The following is a 15,880-nucleotide window of genomic DNA, read 5'->3' as shown; positions in this document are numbered from 1 at the left end:
TAGTGATGGGTCAGCTGGAATCAAAGGATACCTCAGTGCCAAGGAATGACATTCCTTAGCGATCATGTCCAGGGTGGCGGTGGGAGCTCCAAATCCCTTCATCCCAGTAGATGGGCCTCCCTCTCCTGTGCACACAGATATCCCAGGCACCCATGGCCAGATTCCCACAGGATGCCCCTCCTTGGTGACGATGCTGATCCAGGTCAGGTTCAAATCTACAGAATCTGAACTTGGGAAGCTAGAAATGAGTGAGGGGAATGTCTGGAGGACAAGAAAATGAATGTCATGACCGAACTGTGGGCTGGGGTGATGATTTGGGATGCAAGAATCTCAGGCCATATGGGGCATATTTATTGTTGGAGTAGGGTCTTTCCTTTATCAGATTTCAGAACTGGGTAGATGGGATGGCTAGAGACAGGACACGGATTTCTCAGTCCTAATAAGAGTAGCCACTGAGTTCCTGGCTGGGGAGAGGGGAGGTCACGGCTGGGGAGTGGCCTTATCTTAGCAACCAGAGTTAAGCAGGGCTGTTACTCTGGCTTCGAATTAGGAAAATACAAGGGGTGGGGACAGCTGGGAGTGCCTCTGAATTCCTGGCTGTGGTGGGTGGGAAATTTGGGACCTTGCTAGGTTCGGCACACCCCGTTGCTAAAGATCCTTGCTTTTGACAATCAGAGTCCCTCGGGTGGCACCGAAACCAGGGTTCGGAAACAGGAGGATGGGGCAGCCCAGAACACCCCCCTCCTCCCCAGCCCCACCAAGAAGCTCGAACCTTGGTGCTCAGGCTGCCAAGCGAGGAGATGGTAGAGGCGCTGCTGGCCAGGCTGAGGCTGCTCCGAGGTCTGCCTTCCTCCATCAAGGGCTTGGGGATAGGAAAAAAAAGGGGCTGTGTGTGCCTCTCTGCAGATGACCCGGCTGGGGACAGAGACAGGGTCAGGGGCTTGCAGGTCGGAGGAGGCTGAGGAGAAAGAGCCTGTTGTTTGGGGCCTGGGGGGACTGGGGGAGGCCCTGGCCCGGGACCGCATACCAAGAGTGATGCCAAGAGAGGTGGGCGGCACTGGCAGCTGCAGGGAGGGGGCAGCTGTCTGCAGCTAGAGACAGAGAATAGGAGCCCCTTTATTCTTGCCCCCCCTGCACACTGGCCAGGAATTTGACCCTCTCTGTGCTCAAGACCCCCCATTCCCTGTCTCTTTCCCCCCAGCTACCTGTCTCCTGCCCTCCCACGTGCACCCCCAGAACATCCCCACTGAGACCCGGGCACCAGGAATGTGCACCCAGGCAGCTCCTCCCTCCCAGCCAAGCCAGGGAACTTACCAGCTCTGGGGTCCCAAGGACAGAGGGCACAAGAGGGCAGCGTGGAACCTGGGACACCCAGGCACAGTCCCCCTACTCCTCTGCCCCTTAGGGGATGACTCTCATAGCCCTCAGTTCTCACCTGCTCATTCACACCCTTTTGTCTCTTTGTCTCTGACAGTGAGTCTTCCTCTCACGCTCTACCTTCCTCTTATACTGTCTCTCTCTCCAGTCTCACCTTCTGTCTCTCTCACTCTCTAATCTCTGTCTCTTCCAATCTCTCACTCATTCCCTCCTCGGCAGCATCCCCACCGCCATATCACTTTCTCTCCCAATCTTTCTGGTTCTGTCCAAATCTTTTTCTGGGACTCATGGAGTCTCTTCTTTAAGTCTCCATCCTGTTCTCTCTCTCTCTCTCTCTCTCTCTCTCTCTCTCGCTCGCTCGCTCGCTCGCTCGCTCGCTCTCGCTCTCGCTCTCTCGCTCTCGCTCTTGCTCTCTCCCTCTCTGTTCCCCCTTGTCTCTCTCTCTCCCGTACACTCAATCTCTTTCTCTTTCTCCGTGGCCCTCCACGTCTACTGTTTCCTCCTCGCTCAGGTTTCCCTTCTTTCTCTTCCCCGCTCTCCCAGTTTCTCTTTCCTCTCTGCGGGTCCTTCCCTCCGTCTGCCAGCCGCCCACGCGACTGCCTCCCCTCCCAATCCCGGCTGACCCCGCCCCTCTTGGCCTCCCCACCACAGCCTGACCTCTGGCTCAGCTGACCCCATGCTGAGGGGCCACACACACACACCCCTCCCCGATTCCTAGGTCCCTGTTGGGCTGGAGCCTGGGGAGCCAGGGTCCCATAGAGGCTGAAGCTGGGATTCCTAAATGTTTGGAGAGTAGGAGCTGGACCTGGACTCCAGGGCCTCAGTGGGCTGGTGGTAGTCAGGGGCCTAAGTCATGGGCACCACGCGCCCTCCCCCGAAAGGAGATGGCTAGGATCTTGGAAGGGGTGGGGGCTGAGACTCCAGTGTACCTGGGAAGGTGTGAGCTAGGAGTCAGGACTCCGGAGCTGTGAATAGAGCTGGGGGTCTGGAAGTGTGGCTTTAAGTGGATGGACCTCCAGTGAGGAGGGAGTGGCCCCCGATCCCTGGGTGCTGGCGAGAGAATGGTCAAATGGCCAGTGTCAATCTCCACCTCAGATTCAGATGAAAATTCTCTTCTAGACTGAGGTTGACCCCCTCAGGAGGGAGACATGGGTTCTGGGTGTATTTTGAGGGAAAACATTACGAACCAGGTCAGGGGTGGGTGGTGCGGCGGGACTGGGATTGTGTCCCTGAGCCTGGAATTTGTGGCAGAAGACCCCACTCTCCCATGAGGTTCCGTTGGTGCTCCCCAGCCAGAATTTCAGTTTGTGTAAGCAGAGGTTTTGTACAGATTTGAAGCCGGTGAAACCTAAGAGTGGAACCTTGTGCCTGAGACAGGGAAGGGGTCCGAGATTTTGGTTTCATATCCCTTCACCACATATTTGTTGAGCACCTACTATGTGCCAGGCAGTGAGCAATGCAAGGTGCCCGCCTTCAGGGGGCTTACACATTCTGTCTTTTTTGCAATGAATCTAGACTCTGCTGTGACCACCTTGAGCAAGTGATTTCATTCCCAAGCCTCAGTTTCCCCATCTGTGAAATGGAAACAATAATACTCTCCCACACCGGGTAGGAAGCCGACCGGATGGGAAAGTGGGAGACTCTAGACTGGGGCCTGCTGGTTAAATAAGGGGGGAGGCATCTGTCTGCAACAGGGGTTACGCGAGCTCCCTCACTGCTTAAGCAGTTCACGCGTTTGAGTGACAGCTCTCTTGCTTGGGGCGTGGCCACGCTTGGAAACACCGCCGCCGCCGTGACGTCACAAAGCCCGGAATCTCCGCGAGAAGTCCAACCTGGTTTTCCGCTCAGATCCTCACGTTTACGTTTCGAAACCCCGCCTCCCCTCTTGGCGTTAGCACGTCCGGCAGCGTTGGCCTATAAAAGCCCTGCGGGTAGCGTCAGCGCAAACCCGTTTAGTTTCCCACTTGTTTGTATTTTTGCGTCTCCCGGCACGATCCCGCGCCCGTTTGTCGCGACAGCACTTGTAGCAGCCGGTGACAACTTGAGTCCCTGAGCCCAACGCCGGAGGGGGAGATGAACGCGCTGGCCTCCCGAGGCGTCCGAACCTGTGATCGCTTGTGGCAGCCCCAGCCGGCCCTCCTGCCCCCAGGGTGACGCACGGTCCCGAGCCGGTGAGTTGGGGGGTCGGAACACCTAGGTCCCCAGGGGTTTGGGGGCTGGGATCAGACTGCGGGTCAGTTATGAGGAGGGTGCTCGGACTTCAGGGTTCCGAAATAGGAGGGTTCGGGGCCCGGACTCCTGGGTCCTAAGGAGGGCCTGGGAACCTGAACTCTTGTGTATGGAGGGGTGGGACGGACCCTAGGGCTCGGACTTCGGAAGCAGAAGGAATTGGGAACTTGGAGTCCTGAGCCAGACGGAGGAGGGTTCTGGGAGCCAGGCTCTTGGGTCCCCAATGAAGGAACCATCTGGGGATCGGAATTTTTGAGTCTCCGAGGGAGGAGGGTGATGGGGGTCTGATTTGTCAATCCTCAGGAGGGGGCGAGAAGCAGGGACCAGGACTATGTCCCCAAGAGAAGCAAGTAGAGGAGAGAGTGTTCTCTCTGCTTGGGACCAGGACTTAATGGGTGAGAGCAGATGGGGCTAGAGGCTTGTTGAGACCCAGACTCTTGGGTATTGAGAGAGGAGATGGCGAAACAAGGGACAGAGATGGGAGTGGCTGGGATCAGAAAGGAATGTGGAAAAAAAAAAAGGAATGTGGGGCAGGGACTTTGCTGTTGCTATTTGTGTTACTGTTTCCGTTGCTATGACTCAGGGTCATCCTCTGATACTATCCCCTAAATGGCTTCTAAACTTGATTCCTTTTTTTTTTTTTTTTTTTTTTTTTTGCGGTTCGCGGGCCTCTCACTGTTGTGGCCTCTCCCGTTGCGAAGCACAGGCTCCGGACGCGCAGGCTCAGTGGCCATGGCTCACGGGCCCAGCCGCTCCGCGGCATGTGGGATCTTCCCGGACCGGGGCACGAACCCGTGTCCCCTGCATCGGCAGGCGGACTCTCAACCACTGCGCCACCAGGGGAGCCCCACTTGATTCCTTTTTTTTCTCCCTTTTTCCCAGTCCAGACAGATGGCCCCAGGCCAAGTGCCCCATCAGCCTGCCCCCTGGAGGGATACCCACCCCTTCTACCTCGTGTCCCCGCTGGTGGGCCTTCTCAGCTGGGCCTGGAGCCACCTGAGAGGCCCAAGATCTCCAGAGCCCTGGTTGGTGGAAGCAGTAACCGGAACAGATCAGGGAGAAGCTGTCCCGGAGGGAGAAGCTAAGGCTTCTCTGGCCACTCACCGTGCCCCCAAGGGCAGGCACCCTCAAGAGGAGACTGGAGACAGTGGAGCAGCTGAGAAGGATGGAGAAGCATCCCGGGGGGCATGCCCTGACCTGGAAACCAAGTGTTCTCTTCTTGAAGCCTGGGGACTTTCAGATAATGACGACGAAGAGTATGGCAGGGAAGAAGCAACCAGTATCCCTAGAGAGCAGGGAAGTGAATTTATGGATGGCCAGCCTGCTCCCCTGTGCCCCAGCCTTCTGGTAACATCCCTGCAAGACCTTCCTGGGGAGGAGGAATCTAAGGAAGAAGGGGTTACTGAAGATAAAGAAGTGATCGTGTTCTCTTTTCCTCCATCACACTGGGAATGTTGTCCAGGGGTGGAGGAAGAGGAGGAGGATGAAGAAGCTGTAAATAAAGAAGCTCCTAGAACATCTGCCTCTCCCTTAGCTCTGGGATCCAAGCCCAGAGCTTGGGTGTGCTGCCCCGTGGATGGAGCCACAGAGGAAGAAAGAACAGAGAATAAAGCAGCCACGAAGACCTCCATTTGCCCCTCATCTGCAGGCTCCCACCTCAGGGCCTGGGAGTGTTGTTCAGGAGAGGAGCCTGAGGAGGAGAAGCCCAAAAACCCTGAGAAAGGAGAAGCTGACCCAGAGCCACACTCCGCAGTTCCAGCCCAGAGCCCCCTGCTCAGGACCTGGCAGCACCAATCCAGTGAGATCACAGAGGAGGAAGAGGAGGAGGAGGACAGTGATTCAGGAGAAGCCGAGGCTTCCTCTTCCATCCCACACACAAGTGCCTTCCTGAGGGCCTGGGTGTACCGACCAGGAGAGGACACAGAGGAGGAAACTGAGTGTGAGGGTGAGAATGAGGATGAAGACGACGAATCAGAAGCAGCTGACTTGGAACCAAGTCCCTCCTTTCAGACCCAGAGTGCCCTCTTCAGGGGCCGGATATATCAGCCTGGAGAGGAAACAGAGGGAGGGGAAGCTGCCACAGAGTGGGGAGAAGCTGAGCCCTGCCCCTTCCGAGTGGCCATCTATTTACCTGGAGAGAAGGCCCCACCTCCTTGGGCTCCTCCTCGGCTGCCCCTCCGTCTGCAAATGCGCCTCAAGTCTGCAGAAACCCCCACCAGGCATCGGGACCCTGAGCCTCCCCTGAAGACCAGAAAGGTGGGTGCTGAGGGCTCAGATTCTTGAGGTTAGCGAGGAGAGGGCTGGGAGCTGGAACTCCTGGGCCTGGGGGCCAAAGGGCTGGAGGCCCCGATTCCTGGGTCCCCCGTGTTGCAGAGGGTTGCGTGTGAGCTCCGTTGGGACGGCTGTGTTCACTGTAATGCAATCCTTTGCAAGAGGCTGGGCCCTTGTGGGATGAAGGAGCAGCTGCACTCATGTCAACCCCAGGGAACTACCTCCATCTTCAGGGAGTCAGATGGAGGATCCGCTGGTGGGTGAATGACTATCCAGATAACAAGCGTTGTTGTGCAACTAATTTTTGTTTGGTTCTCTCTCTCTGTCTCCCTCCCTCTCCCCACACCCCCCAACCTGTGGCCGTTTGTACATTGTGTCTGTATCTCTGTGTCTCCCCATGTCTGTGACGGTCCATCTCCAGGTGCGCTTCTCTGAGAAGGTCTCCGTCCATCTCCTGGCTGTCTGGGCGGGACCCGCCCAGGCCGCCCGCAGAGGCCCCTGGGAGCAGTTCGCCCGGGATCGCAGCCGCTTTGCCCGACGCATCGCCCAAGCCCAAGAGGAGCTGGGTCCCTACCTCACCCCTGCCGCCCGGGCCAGGGCCTGGGCACGCCTCGGGAACCCTCCCACTTCTCTGGCCACCATACCTGCCCCTACCCCGACCTTACCCATGTCCCCATGCAGACCACATCTTTGAGCCACATTCTGGCCTCTCCATCTCCTCCCTGTGTGTCTCCTTGCCTGGACCTCAGTGGGAGGCGTGGCTAAGATGAAGTAGTTTTCATGTTATTACCTATTTATTTTTAAGTGTTGATTTATATAAGGAATAAAGCTTTTCATAGTGAGCAGCGTCTCCGTGTGTGTCTGAACTGACACCGTCCACTACTCCTGGGTCCCCAAAACAGTTGCGGGGGAACAGCATAAAGGCGAGCCTCTCAATAGAGGATAAATTACATTTCCCATCATCCCTCTTCCCATTCCGAGGCTTCTTTTGAACTAAGGACTGGTGGGTTTTGTCATTTTTCTTTGGCTTCCACCTATATTTGATTAAACCCCGGACAGTTATCTCCCCAAGGCAGCTGGGAACTGGACTCACCAAAAAAGGGTTAAGCTCCAGTTTTCTGTGTGTCCTTGGAATACAAAGACTCATCCTCCTACTGGCAGACGTGGTGAGTTCCTCAAGGCTTTCACATTTATGAGTGGGCCTGATTTCACATTTATAAATCATGTGTCCATAGACTCAGTTTCCTTATCTGTAAAATGCGGCTAACAATTGCACATACCTTATGAGTTTGTAAGGCCCCAAAGGAAGTCATAATTAAAACAATGTTTGTCAAATAACATAAGTGTTGGCTAGTATTTATTCTTACTCTCATGGATGTCTTCCAATTACCCATCCTACTTTTACCTCACCAGCTTAGAACTCTTCACAGCAGTTCAAACAAAAGTGGCCGGGGTGGGGGTGGGGCTTCCCTGGTGACTCAGTGGTTAAGAATCCGCCTGCCAATGCAGGGCACACGGGTTCGGGTTCGAGCCCTGGTCTGGGAAGATCCCACATGCCACGGAGCAACTAAGCCCGTGCACCACAACTACTAAGCCTGCGCTCTGCAGCCTACATGCCACAACTACTGAGCCTGCGTGCCGCAACTACTGAAGCCCATGTGGCTAGAGCCCATGCTCCGCAACAAGAGAAGCCACTGGGATGAGAAGCCCACGCACCACAACGAAGAGTAGCTCCTGCTCGCCACAACTAGAGAAAGCCGGCGCACAGCAATGAAGACCCAACACAGCCAAAAATAAAAAATAAAATTAATAAATAAATAAAATTAGTTAATTAAAAAAAAAAAAGAGTGGCCCAAACATCATGCACCCTATCCAGCCTCACACCTTGTCCCTCCCCATTGGTTCCCCAGGCTCCTGCTACACTATCCTTTCATTCCCAAACCGACCAAGCCCCCTTCCACCTTAAGAGCTCTGTATGAGCTGTGGCTACTGTCTGTTCCCGTCCCTGACCCCTCTGGCTCAGCTAGTTCCTTGTGATTCTTCAGATGTAGATGAAATTTTTTTTTTTTAAGAGATATCTTGCTCTGACCCAGCCAACTTGTGTGCCTTCCTCATTCATAACAGACGAGCATTTTGATTTTTTTGTTGTTTAAGACCCATCCCCCATGATCGGACTGTGATTTCAGGAGAGCAAGTGCTGCCGAACAGCCCACTGCCTAAAGCACAGGACGGGGCACTCAGGCGGCGTCTAATAAGTGTTGGTTATTAGTAAACTGGTGCAAAAGAAGGCACGCTGGGGCCCTTTCTCCAAATGAGTAGGCACACAAGCTGATGAGAGTATTTTCATTGAACTACTCACATGCCAGCTTCCCATCGAAACTGGACAAGCAGATGGCGAAGGCTTGGAGCGGACAAAGTGGGAAACGGAAGTCCATGGTGAACGTGTCTGGGGCTACGCGACCGAACTGGAGCACCAGGTAGTCCGCTGAGAAGGAAGTCAGGAACTAACGGGAGCGGGTGTCGTATCCCTGCCGCGGGCCTCTGAGCCGCGAGAACTACGACTCCCGAGAGGCTGTGCGGCGCCCTCGCTATGCGCGGAATCCTCCGGAAGTGCAGTTTATATGGCAGAGGGCCTTGTAAACTACACTTCCCAATAGGCTTTGCAATAGCGTAGAGTCGGCCCTGCCTAGGAAAACGCTCAAGTGCTAATGGGAGAAGTAGTTCTTGTCCTGCTCCCTCGCCCAGGTAAACCAGTTCCTAGGAACTCACGGTCATCCGGATGCACGATCTGGAAGTTCTTCACCGAGGTCCTAGTGACGCGACCATGAAAATTGAGCACGTAGGCGCCGCTCTTGTCGCTCCACGATGGGGCTTTATTTTGCAGCAGGACCAGCCCCTGGTTGGCCCCCCGTTGGAGGCGACTCAATAGCGACTCCTGTTCCTAGAGGGTAAAGTGGGGACGTGGTTAACCAACTACCAACCAGCTTTTTTCCTCCAGACGCAGAATTTTGAGTCCCTAGGCTCTCCTTCCTGAGAAACATAAGTCTGACAAAGTCCTACCGGCTTCATATATGACCTTATGCAGTCCATCGGCTCCCTCTCCCCTTAGGACCTATGGCCGGTCCCCCAGCCCTTCCTCCCCATTGACCCAGGGACACTCAACCTTGGCGCACTCACATTTTGTGGCTGGACACTGATTCTCTGGTTCTGGGCGTCGATTCCTGGAATGATCACAGTCATTTTCCGGGGCCCTCGGAATCCCAAGATGTTGGTCTCCTGAGGGTAGTATGCTCCATTTGGCCTTCTTCTTTCTCCCTCCCCACCGTCCTGCTCCACTCTCTCTCGTCTCCCAGACACTCACATAATACACAGCCCCCAGCTCCTCCCTGATCCGAGCAGTCTCTGGGACAAAATTCTTCCTTTCTGGATTCACCCCATTGTCGAAGATGGTGAATTTGGTGCCCAAGACATTAGATCTGCTCCAGGAGGGAAGTGGTCAGATAAAAATAATAATTATTCCTATTTTACATTAACTGCTTTCCCATGTCATCTCATGAACTCTTCCGATCAATCCTCTACAAAAGACTCATGTTCCATGTTCCATGTACCTAGTCCCAGCCCCCCTCTCTTTCTTTGGTGAGCCATGATTTTAGCCTCCTGCCTTGGCCCTTTAGGAACGCCCTTCCAAGACAAAAGAACTCACATATCCCAGCCCTCTTCTCCCACAGAAACTTAGGAATGCCAGCCCCGTGTCTCTCAAGAAGTCAAATGTCTTAAATGCCAACCTCTGCTCCAAAGCCTTCAGTTCTATTCCCAACCACCCTGGAGTTGCAACTTGAAGAACTACAAAACCCATCAGTCCCCAAGAGAAAAAATTGTAGGGCAGGTGGAACTTGTACTCTACAGCCCGCTGGGAAATGTAGTTCAATTGTCCCCTTGCCCCCCCCCCCCAACCCCCGGCCCTCTGCCACCTGTTTATCACACACATCAGGACTCTGCCCACCTGACTTTGCCCACAAAATTTTTCCCATCCCGAGATAGGTCTGTGGGGTCCAGGGAGACGAGGTAATTAGAGGTTTTGCTCCTTTTTCTCTTGCGCCCAGCCAGAAGGAAGTGCTGTGGATGTGAGAAACAGCCCATTAGAGTCGATTTCTGGTATTTGGCTAGGGCGAGGGGTCCAAAGACAAGGAAACACCAGGTCCCCAAGACAGAGGAAAGGGTAATGGAGCAATAAGCGTCCCAAAGCTTGCTGGGAGATGCGGTTCTCACTGAAGGAAGTCATCAGCTGGGTCCTGAATGGGGAGCTTCATTTCACATCTTTTTTTTTTTTTTTTTTTTTTTGCGGTACGCGGGCTTCTCACTGTTGTGGCTTCTCCCGTTACGGAGCACAGGGTCCGGACGCACAGGCTCAGCGGCCATGGCTCACGGGCCTAGCCACTGCGCGGCACGCGGGATCTTCCCGGACCGGGGCACGAACCCGTGTCCCCTGCATCGGCAGGCGGACTCTCAACCACTGCGCCACCAGGGAAGCCCCATTTCACATCTTAATATCTGCCCCTTATTCCTTCGGCCATTGGGTTCAGGGTTGGGGCTGGGCCCAGGGAGAGGCGAACCTGACTGGCAGGCAGGACCTGGCTTTGGAGAATAGGGAAGAGCCTCACTTGGAACATCGCAGCAGGACTTCAGTACGTGTTTCATCGGGGAAAAAACAGGTCTGGCACTGAGTAGGGGAAAAGCCTCTTTCTGGGAGAGAATGAGTAATTGAGGAGAAGCGGCCACACTTGAGACAGGAATGGCCAGACTGAGATGGGAGTCGCTTGGCTTTGGGTGGAAAATCCACGAAGCAAGGGGCTTGACTCCTGAGAGGCGGGGCCTGTCCCAGGATTGGGTGGGCCCTGATAACACAGAAGGCTCACTGAGGGACCAGACTTGGATCGAAAAAGATGAGGCCAGTACCTCACGAGGGTCTGTAAGAGGTCGGGCTTGGGACCTTCCGAAAGGGCGCGGCCTAGCCTTGAGAAAGGCGGGCCCAACTCGAGAGTGGACAGGGCTGGATTATGGGATGGGGAGGGCCTATCGGGCTCTGAGAGGAAAGAATCCTAGTGCTGTGAAGGGCAGGACTTGGCGCTGGAGCTGACTAGTCCTAGTTCAATGACGAACAAGGCCTGGATTCGCCTAAGTCTTGCTGTCGCTCAGAAAGGGGCGGGACTTGCCCTTGGGAGGTGGGACTTGCTTCCGAGGCTACCAGACCGCACCTTTCGGCCGTCGGCCGCCTCCAGGTAGAGATAGTAGAAAGGGAACATGCCCTTGTCTACCCCGCGCTTGTCGCGGCTGATGCGACACTGCACCGTGCGACCGCGCAGCGCTGGCCGCAGCACATACGCTTCCATATCCTCGCCCAGCCGAGGGCCTGGGGCGCGGGGAGGCGAGCAGAGCGAGCTCCGCACATCGCTGTTGCCCGCGCCGTCCGCGCCTTCCGGGGCCTCGGACACCTCTTCGTCGGTCGCCCATGGGGAGTTCCTCACTGTAGACTCCGACTCCTCTTTCTTCTCTTGCAGGTCTTCGCCCTAGCCCACGTGCCAAATTCAAGTTGAGGGACAGCCGAGACCCGCCCTCCCCCCCCCCCCCCCCCACGCCTTGCCAACTAGCGATTGGCCATTCCAGCTCAGGGTTACGCCCTCTTTCGACCAAGTTTTCTGTCTATTGGTCAAGCATCTAAGCCACTTTCTGATTGGCCAGTACATTCAAGGGGCCCACCCCACCAAGCCCTCTTCAAGTGTTGATTGGCCAGCACCATTAGCCTCCCTCTGCAGCCACACCCATTCCACCTACCGATTGGAGAATCCCTTTGAAAGCATTGCCCATTCCTCTAATACCAATGTTCATTGGGTCTAGATAACATATAGTACCGCCCAGATCTACTCAACTGAAACTATTTCACTTTCATCAGTAGCAAAGTGAGTGCCAGTTGGCCCTTTCTCACCCTTTCCAAAGCTCGCTGCCTTTCGAGGGGCTGGGTTTTAATGTATGTGCTCACATCAATTCAAATCCTCTGGATTGACTCAATAAATGGTGCGCCTCTGCTAGCCCAAACATAACAGGTTCCACTCACCAGTAAAAAGGGCCCTTGACTGGGCTGCAGAATTTTAGAGTCCCGTCCCCCCTAGAGTCCGAAACTAGGCTCTCTTCCTCCTATGTCCTTATTGCCTGTGCCACCTCCCACCTTGTTGGAGGCTAAGTCTCCATGGCCCCCGTCACCAACCATTCCAGGGTTTGGTCTCGGACTGGGCACCTCGTATTCATCTCCAACATCCTGGGATTCGCTCTCGTCCTCAGCACTGCCCCCTAAAGGGTGGAAGAAGCCCGAAGAAGACTGAGCTCAGGACACCTGGGTCCCAGGAGCTCGGGACAAGGTCATCAGTGCTAGCTGGAGAAGGCCAGAACCCCTGGGTTTCCGAACCCTACTGTCTTTGACTGCTCTCTGGATCTAAGGACAGGGAGTAGTTAGAGTCCTCTCTTTCCCTTGTCCCAGAGACAGCATCCGGGAGGAGGGAGCGGAGTTTGGAGTGGTAACCCAGAGTCCTGTTATTGAAATCGTTGGTCATGTCATGAGAATAAAAGGAAATGTCACCACAGTGGAATATTAAGAAATAAAAAGGAATGAAATACTGATAATGCTACAACATAGATGAACATTGAAAGCATGCTAAGCAAAAGAAGCCAATCACAAACGATTATATACTGTATTATTCTATATATGAATATAGAAATATCCAAAATAGGCAAATCTAAAGAGACAGAAATTAGATTAGTGGTTACTTAGGTCTGGGAGAAATTGGGGGGGGGTTGACTGATAAAAGGTATAGGGCTTTCTTTTGTGGGTGATGATAATGTTCTAGAATTCATTGTGGTAATTGTTGCACATCTTGGTAAATATACTGAAAACCATGGAATTGTAAACTTTAAATGAGTGAATTGTATAGTATGTGAAATATATCTCGACAAAGCTGTTACCAAAAAGGGGGAGGATTTGCCACATGGACCAGGGGGCCAGATTTCACCCAATGTCCCAGAAATTACCAGGTCGTTGGCGGGCTGGCCAACCCCTGCGCCGAGTCCCCGGAGGCTCTTCATAAGGAGGTGGTGAGGCAGGAATATCCTCCACGGAGACTTCCTCCAACTCGAGATCGGAACTGCCTGGTAATCAGGATGGGGGGGGGCGGGTCTGGAGACTGGGATTTCTGAATACTGGGGGAGGAGAAGGCTGGAGATTCAGATTCTTGCGTGTTGGAGAAGGAGAAGGTTCAGGACCTGGACTCCTTGGTATGAAGGAAACGGGGCCCCTTGGGGTCCTTTGGAGAGCAAGGACTGAGGATCCAGACTCCTGGGTTCTAGTGGGAGTGGAGTTCCAGTGTATAGGCGGCCCAAGGATTTGAGATTACCTGCTTCTGTCGGCGATACCAGGGGTCCACGCTCGCCACTGCCATCTCCACCGCAGCTCACGGTGCTCAGGACACTGCGGGCACCAGGGCGCAGATGTGTCTCTGGCACGTTCTCCTGAAGGAAAGGGTTCCCGGGGCCTGGGAGAAGGTACGGCGAGGGCCATTAACACGATGTACAAATTCCGGTCATCTGAGAAGATCCGCCTCCTCACTGGTCTCCGAGATATCTTCCCTGATTAACTGACTACCCAAAGACCCACTCAGGACCCTAACTCCATCCCAAGACTCAAACAAGCACAGCCCTACCGCTAAATTGTCTCGATTCCGCGTGTAAACAATCCCACGCGGGCTCTCCAGTACCTCGGCTCTAAATAACCCAGTCCCAGCCCTCGGGCTTCGCCTACTTCAGCAGTGAGGTTTCTTCTGCCTAACTGCAACCCGGAGCTTTCCCAGGCCCCGCCCCAGCACTTTCTGGGCGGTCCCCAGCTCCCCCAGGCTCCGCCCCGGAGCTCTAACAAGCCCAATCACAGGACTCTTTCGGGCCCCACCTCTAGTTGCACCACACCCCGCACCCGCGCTCTCCCTGACCCCGCCCCCGAACTCTCACAGGTCCTTCCCCTGGGCCCTCACAGGCCCTGCACTCAGGCTCTCCTGAGCTCCACCCAAGGGTTCTGTTAGGCTCCGCTCTCGTGCTCTACAAGTCCCCGCCCCAGGGCTCTGCCAGGCCCTTCCCCTCTAAGCCCTTTAGGCTCCGCACTCCCACAGACCCCTCCCTCCAGGACTGTGCTCCTGCCCGACCCTGGGAACCTTTCCTCACCGCTGTCACCCGAGAAGTGCTCCTCCCGCTGCCGCGGTCGCCGGGGCCTCAGGGAAGCGTCAGGATTGGCCTGAACCATGAGGGGTTCTTGGCGCTTCCGTCGCTGCTTCACCTCAAACAACCGCCGCTGCGCGAGCGGGAAAAGGGTGTATGGGCGGGAATGGGAGTGTTGGAACCGGACCAGAAGACATGGGTGAAAGGGGGCCTGGGGCAAGGGCCGTCCTGCGTCGGTGGGAGAGTTCCAGGCCTTCAGTCCCTCAGCAACTCCTTCCTTAGATCCAGGAGTCCTGGCTCCCAGGCCCCTCCTCCCCCAGGACCTAGGAGTCCTGCTCTCCAGAACCCTAGTTCCTTAGAAATTTTGGAGTCTCATCACCAAGGTTTGCTACTTGAGGATCCCAAATTCCTATTTTCTCATTTCCCAATTGCAAAACTTGAGGCTCCGAGAGAACCAACGAGGACCAGGAGTCCCAGAGCAAGTACTGGGGGTGGGGCTCCTGGGGAGGTATGGAAGATGGAAGAGTCGGGGGTGGCAGGATTCCTGAGCACAGTACCTGCTGTTCCAGCTTCTGCAGCCTCATGGCGCCAAGCTCATCCCCCAGGGCCCTGAGAGAGGTGCAGGTTCATAGTGACAGCAAGCAGGGCACCCTGGTTGCCCAAGAGCCCCTCCCCTTCTTCCCCCTGACCAACTTAGGGTTCTGAACGTTTGTGAGGACACAGAAGAGGCAGACCCTGAGCCTGCTCCACCAGTTCTGAAGCTCTTTCTCACAGCACTGGCCTGTCTAGAATCCAGGAGTCAGAGATCCCAGGCCCCTCCTGTCCCAGGACTCAAACCCCCCATCCCTTCCTCTTTCAGACCCAGGAGTCCTCATTTATAGCTCCCTCCCTTTAGGTAGGACCCAGAAATCCAAGCCCCCAGACCCTTCCTGCAAGGCCAATGGTGCTGAACCTGCAAACATTATTATGAGACCAGAGCTGAGTAGGTGTGGGCATAATCAGACTTTGAGCTCCCCCTTGCACCCCCATCTCCACCCCTGCGCATCTCATTTCCCCCACTCACTCTTTCTTCCATGTGTCATTCTCCTGAGACATCCTGGAGAAGCAAAATGAGGAGTCAGGACCCAGACCCAACATCCCAGTGGACTCTTCCCTTCAACACCTGATCTTAAGCTTTAAATTTTCCCCTGACCCAGGCAGCCCGAATTCCAGCACCAACACTTGCTAGGGACCCAGCAGCCTGTTTCCAGCTTTCGTCACTATCAGGAGCCCAGGAGTCCAGCTCTCTCTTCCCCAAATACCTACCTCTCTCCTTCACCCAGACATGAGAACTCAGGACTCTGGACCCCAAACACCCCATCCCCAGTGATTCTAGACCCCCAGCACCCACCTCCCTAGGATCCTGGAGACTCCCTTTCCCCTTCTCGTGCCTGGAGAGGCTTTTCACATTCACACCTCAGTTCCTTGCCTCTCTGGCCAATTTCTAAACATACCTGACCCTATCTTTGGGAACCAGTGACATAATCTCTGGGTCTCTGGGAAGTAAGCAGGGGAGAAAAAGAGGGCTTAGAGAGAGGGGGGATTCCCACTGGGACCTACCCTAATCCCCTCCCTCCTGGCTCCCCACGTTCCACTTCCAACAAAGCAATGACCCCTGGCCTCTGCTGTAGCCAGGCAACCCTGCTCCAGGGGTTCTGAATTGGAAGAGCATGCAGGTGTTCCTTAAAGGGACCTGACAGAGGCCGCATCG

The 15,880-nt window shown here is 55.0% G+C and overlaps 3 protein-coding genes across 13 annotated transcripts in view; 1 reads left to right on the top strand and 2 right to left on the bottom strand.

The window, feature by feature from the left end:
* The window catches only part of PLEKHA4 (pleckstrin homology domain containing A4), a 32,474-nt gene extending 24,163 nt beyond the window's left edge, over positions 1 to 8,311 (bottom strand). For 6 of the 10 annotated variants that reach the window (XM_032612152.1, XM_032612154.1, XM_032612151.1 and 3 more), the window contains exons 1-2: positions 1,315 to 1,802; positions 773 to 862 (exon numbers count right to left, since the gene is read on the bottom strand). Coding sequence is in view for 9 of the 10 variants with exons in the window: in XM_032612154.1 (XP_032468045.1) it covers positions 773 to 856 (84 nt within the window). In the remaining variant the exon portion in view is untranslated. Of the gene's footprint in view, positions 1 to 31; positions 409 to 772; positions 863 to 1,314; positions 1,803 to 8,236 lie in introns of those variants that run through there. The other 4 variants (XM_032612148.1, XM_032612147.1, XM_032612155.1 and 1 more) reach the window with 4 other exon arrangements.
* On the top strand, positions 3,309 to 6,719 carry PPP1R15A (protein phosphatase 1 regulatory subunit 15A). 2 transcript variants are annotated; one of them, XM_032612161.1, is made up of 3 exons: positions 3,309 to 3,548; positions 4,494 to 5,862; positions 6,299 to 6,719. In XM_032612161.1, the coding sequence occupies exons 2-3, from the start codon at positions 4,498 to 4,500 to the stop codon at positions 6,569 to 6,571; spliced, it is 1,638 nt and encodes a 545-aa protein (XP_032468052.1). In that variant the 5' UTR covers positions 3,309 to 3,548; positions 4,494 to 4,497; the 3' UTR covers positions 6,572 to 6,719. The 2 variants fall into 2 exon arrangements, with proteins under 2 accessions (XP_032468052.1, XP_032468051.1); XM_032612160.1 differs by having other exon boundaries at positions 4,489 to 5,862.
* On the bottom strand, positions 8,207 to 15,747 carry TULP2 (TUB like protein 2). Its single transcript, XM_032612162.1, has 13 exons — positions 15,521 to 15,747; positions 15,194 to 15,226; positions 14,688 to 14,739; positions 14,137 to 14,263; positions 13,320 to 13,457; positions 12,958 to 13,074; positions 12,101 to 12,222; positions 11,133 to 11,444; positions 9,881 to 9,993; positions 9,239 to 9,353; positions 9,055 to 9,153; positions 8,647 to 8,818; positions 8,207 to 8,362 (listed from the first exon to the last, which is right to left on the bottom strand). Exons 2-13 carry the CDS (start codon positions 15,223 to 15,225, stop codon positions 8,229 to 8,231), a joined length of 1,533 nt encoding a protein of 510 aa, XP_032468053.1. The 5' UTR covers position 15,226; positions 15,521 to 15,747; the 3' UTR covers positions 8,207 to 8,228.
* Between the last annotated feature and the right edge of the window lie 133 nt (positions 15,748 to 15,880).

The sequence above is a fragment of the Phocoena sinus genome, chromosome 19 (genome assembly GCF_008692025.1).
Source record: "Phocoena sinus isolate mPhoSin1 chromosome 19, mPhoSin1.pri, whole genome shotgun sequence".
Classification (NCBI taxonomy): Eukaryota; Metazoa; Chordata; class Mammalia; order Artiodactyla; family Phocoenidae; genus Phocoena; species Phocoena sinus.
Note: the sequence above shows the minus strand (reverse complement) of the source record. Positions and strands in the feature narration are given on the sequence as shown.

Bases quoted from the DNA above. Each gene is read 5' to 3' on its own strand.
- PPP1R15A (XM_032612161.1), top strand. From the start codon at position 4,498: ATGGCCCCAGGCCAAGTGCCCCATCAGCCTGCCCCCTGGAGGGATACC. The intron at 5,863-6,298 runs GTGGGTGCTGAG...GTCCATCTCCAG, and splicing joins CTCCCCTGAAGACCAGAAAG to GTGCGCTTCTCTGAGAAGGT.
- TULP2 (XM_032612162.1), bottom strand. From the start codon at position 15,225: ATGTCTCAGGAGAATGACACATGGAAGAAAGA. The intron at 14,740-15,193 runs GTGAGTGGGGGA...CACCTCTCTCAG, and splicing joins AATGACACATGGAAGAAAGA to GGCCCTGGGGGATGAGCTTG. The intron at 8,363-8,646 runs GTGAGTTCCTAG...CTTCCTTCTCAG, and splicing joins GATCGTGCATCCGGATGACC to CGGACTACCTGGTGCTCCAG.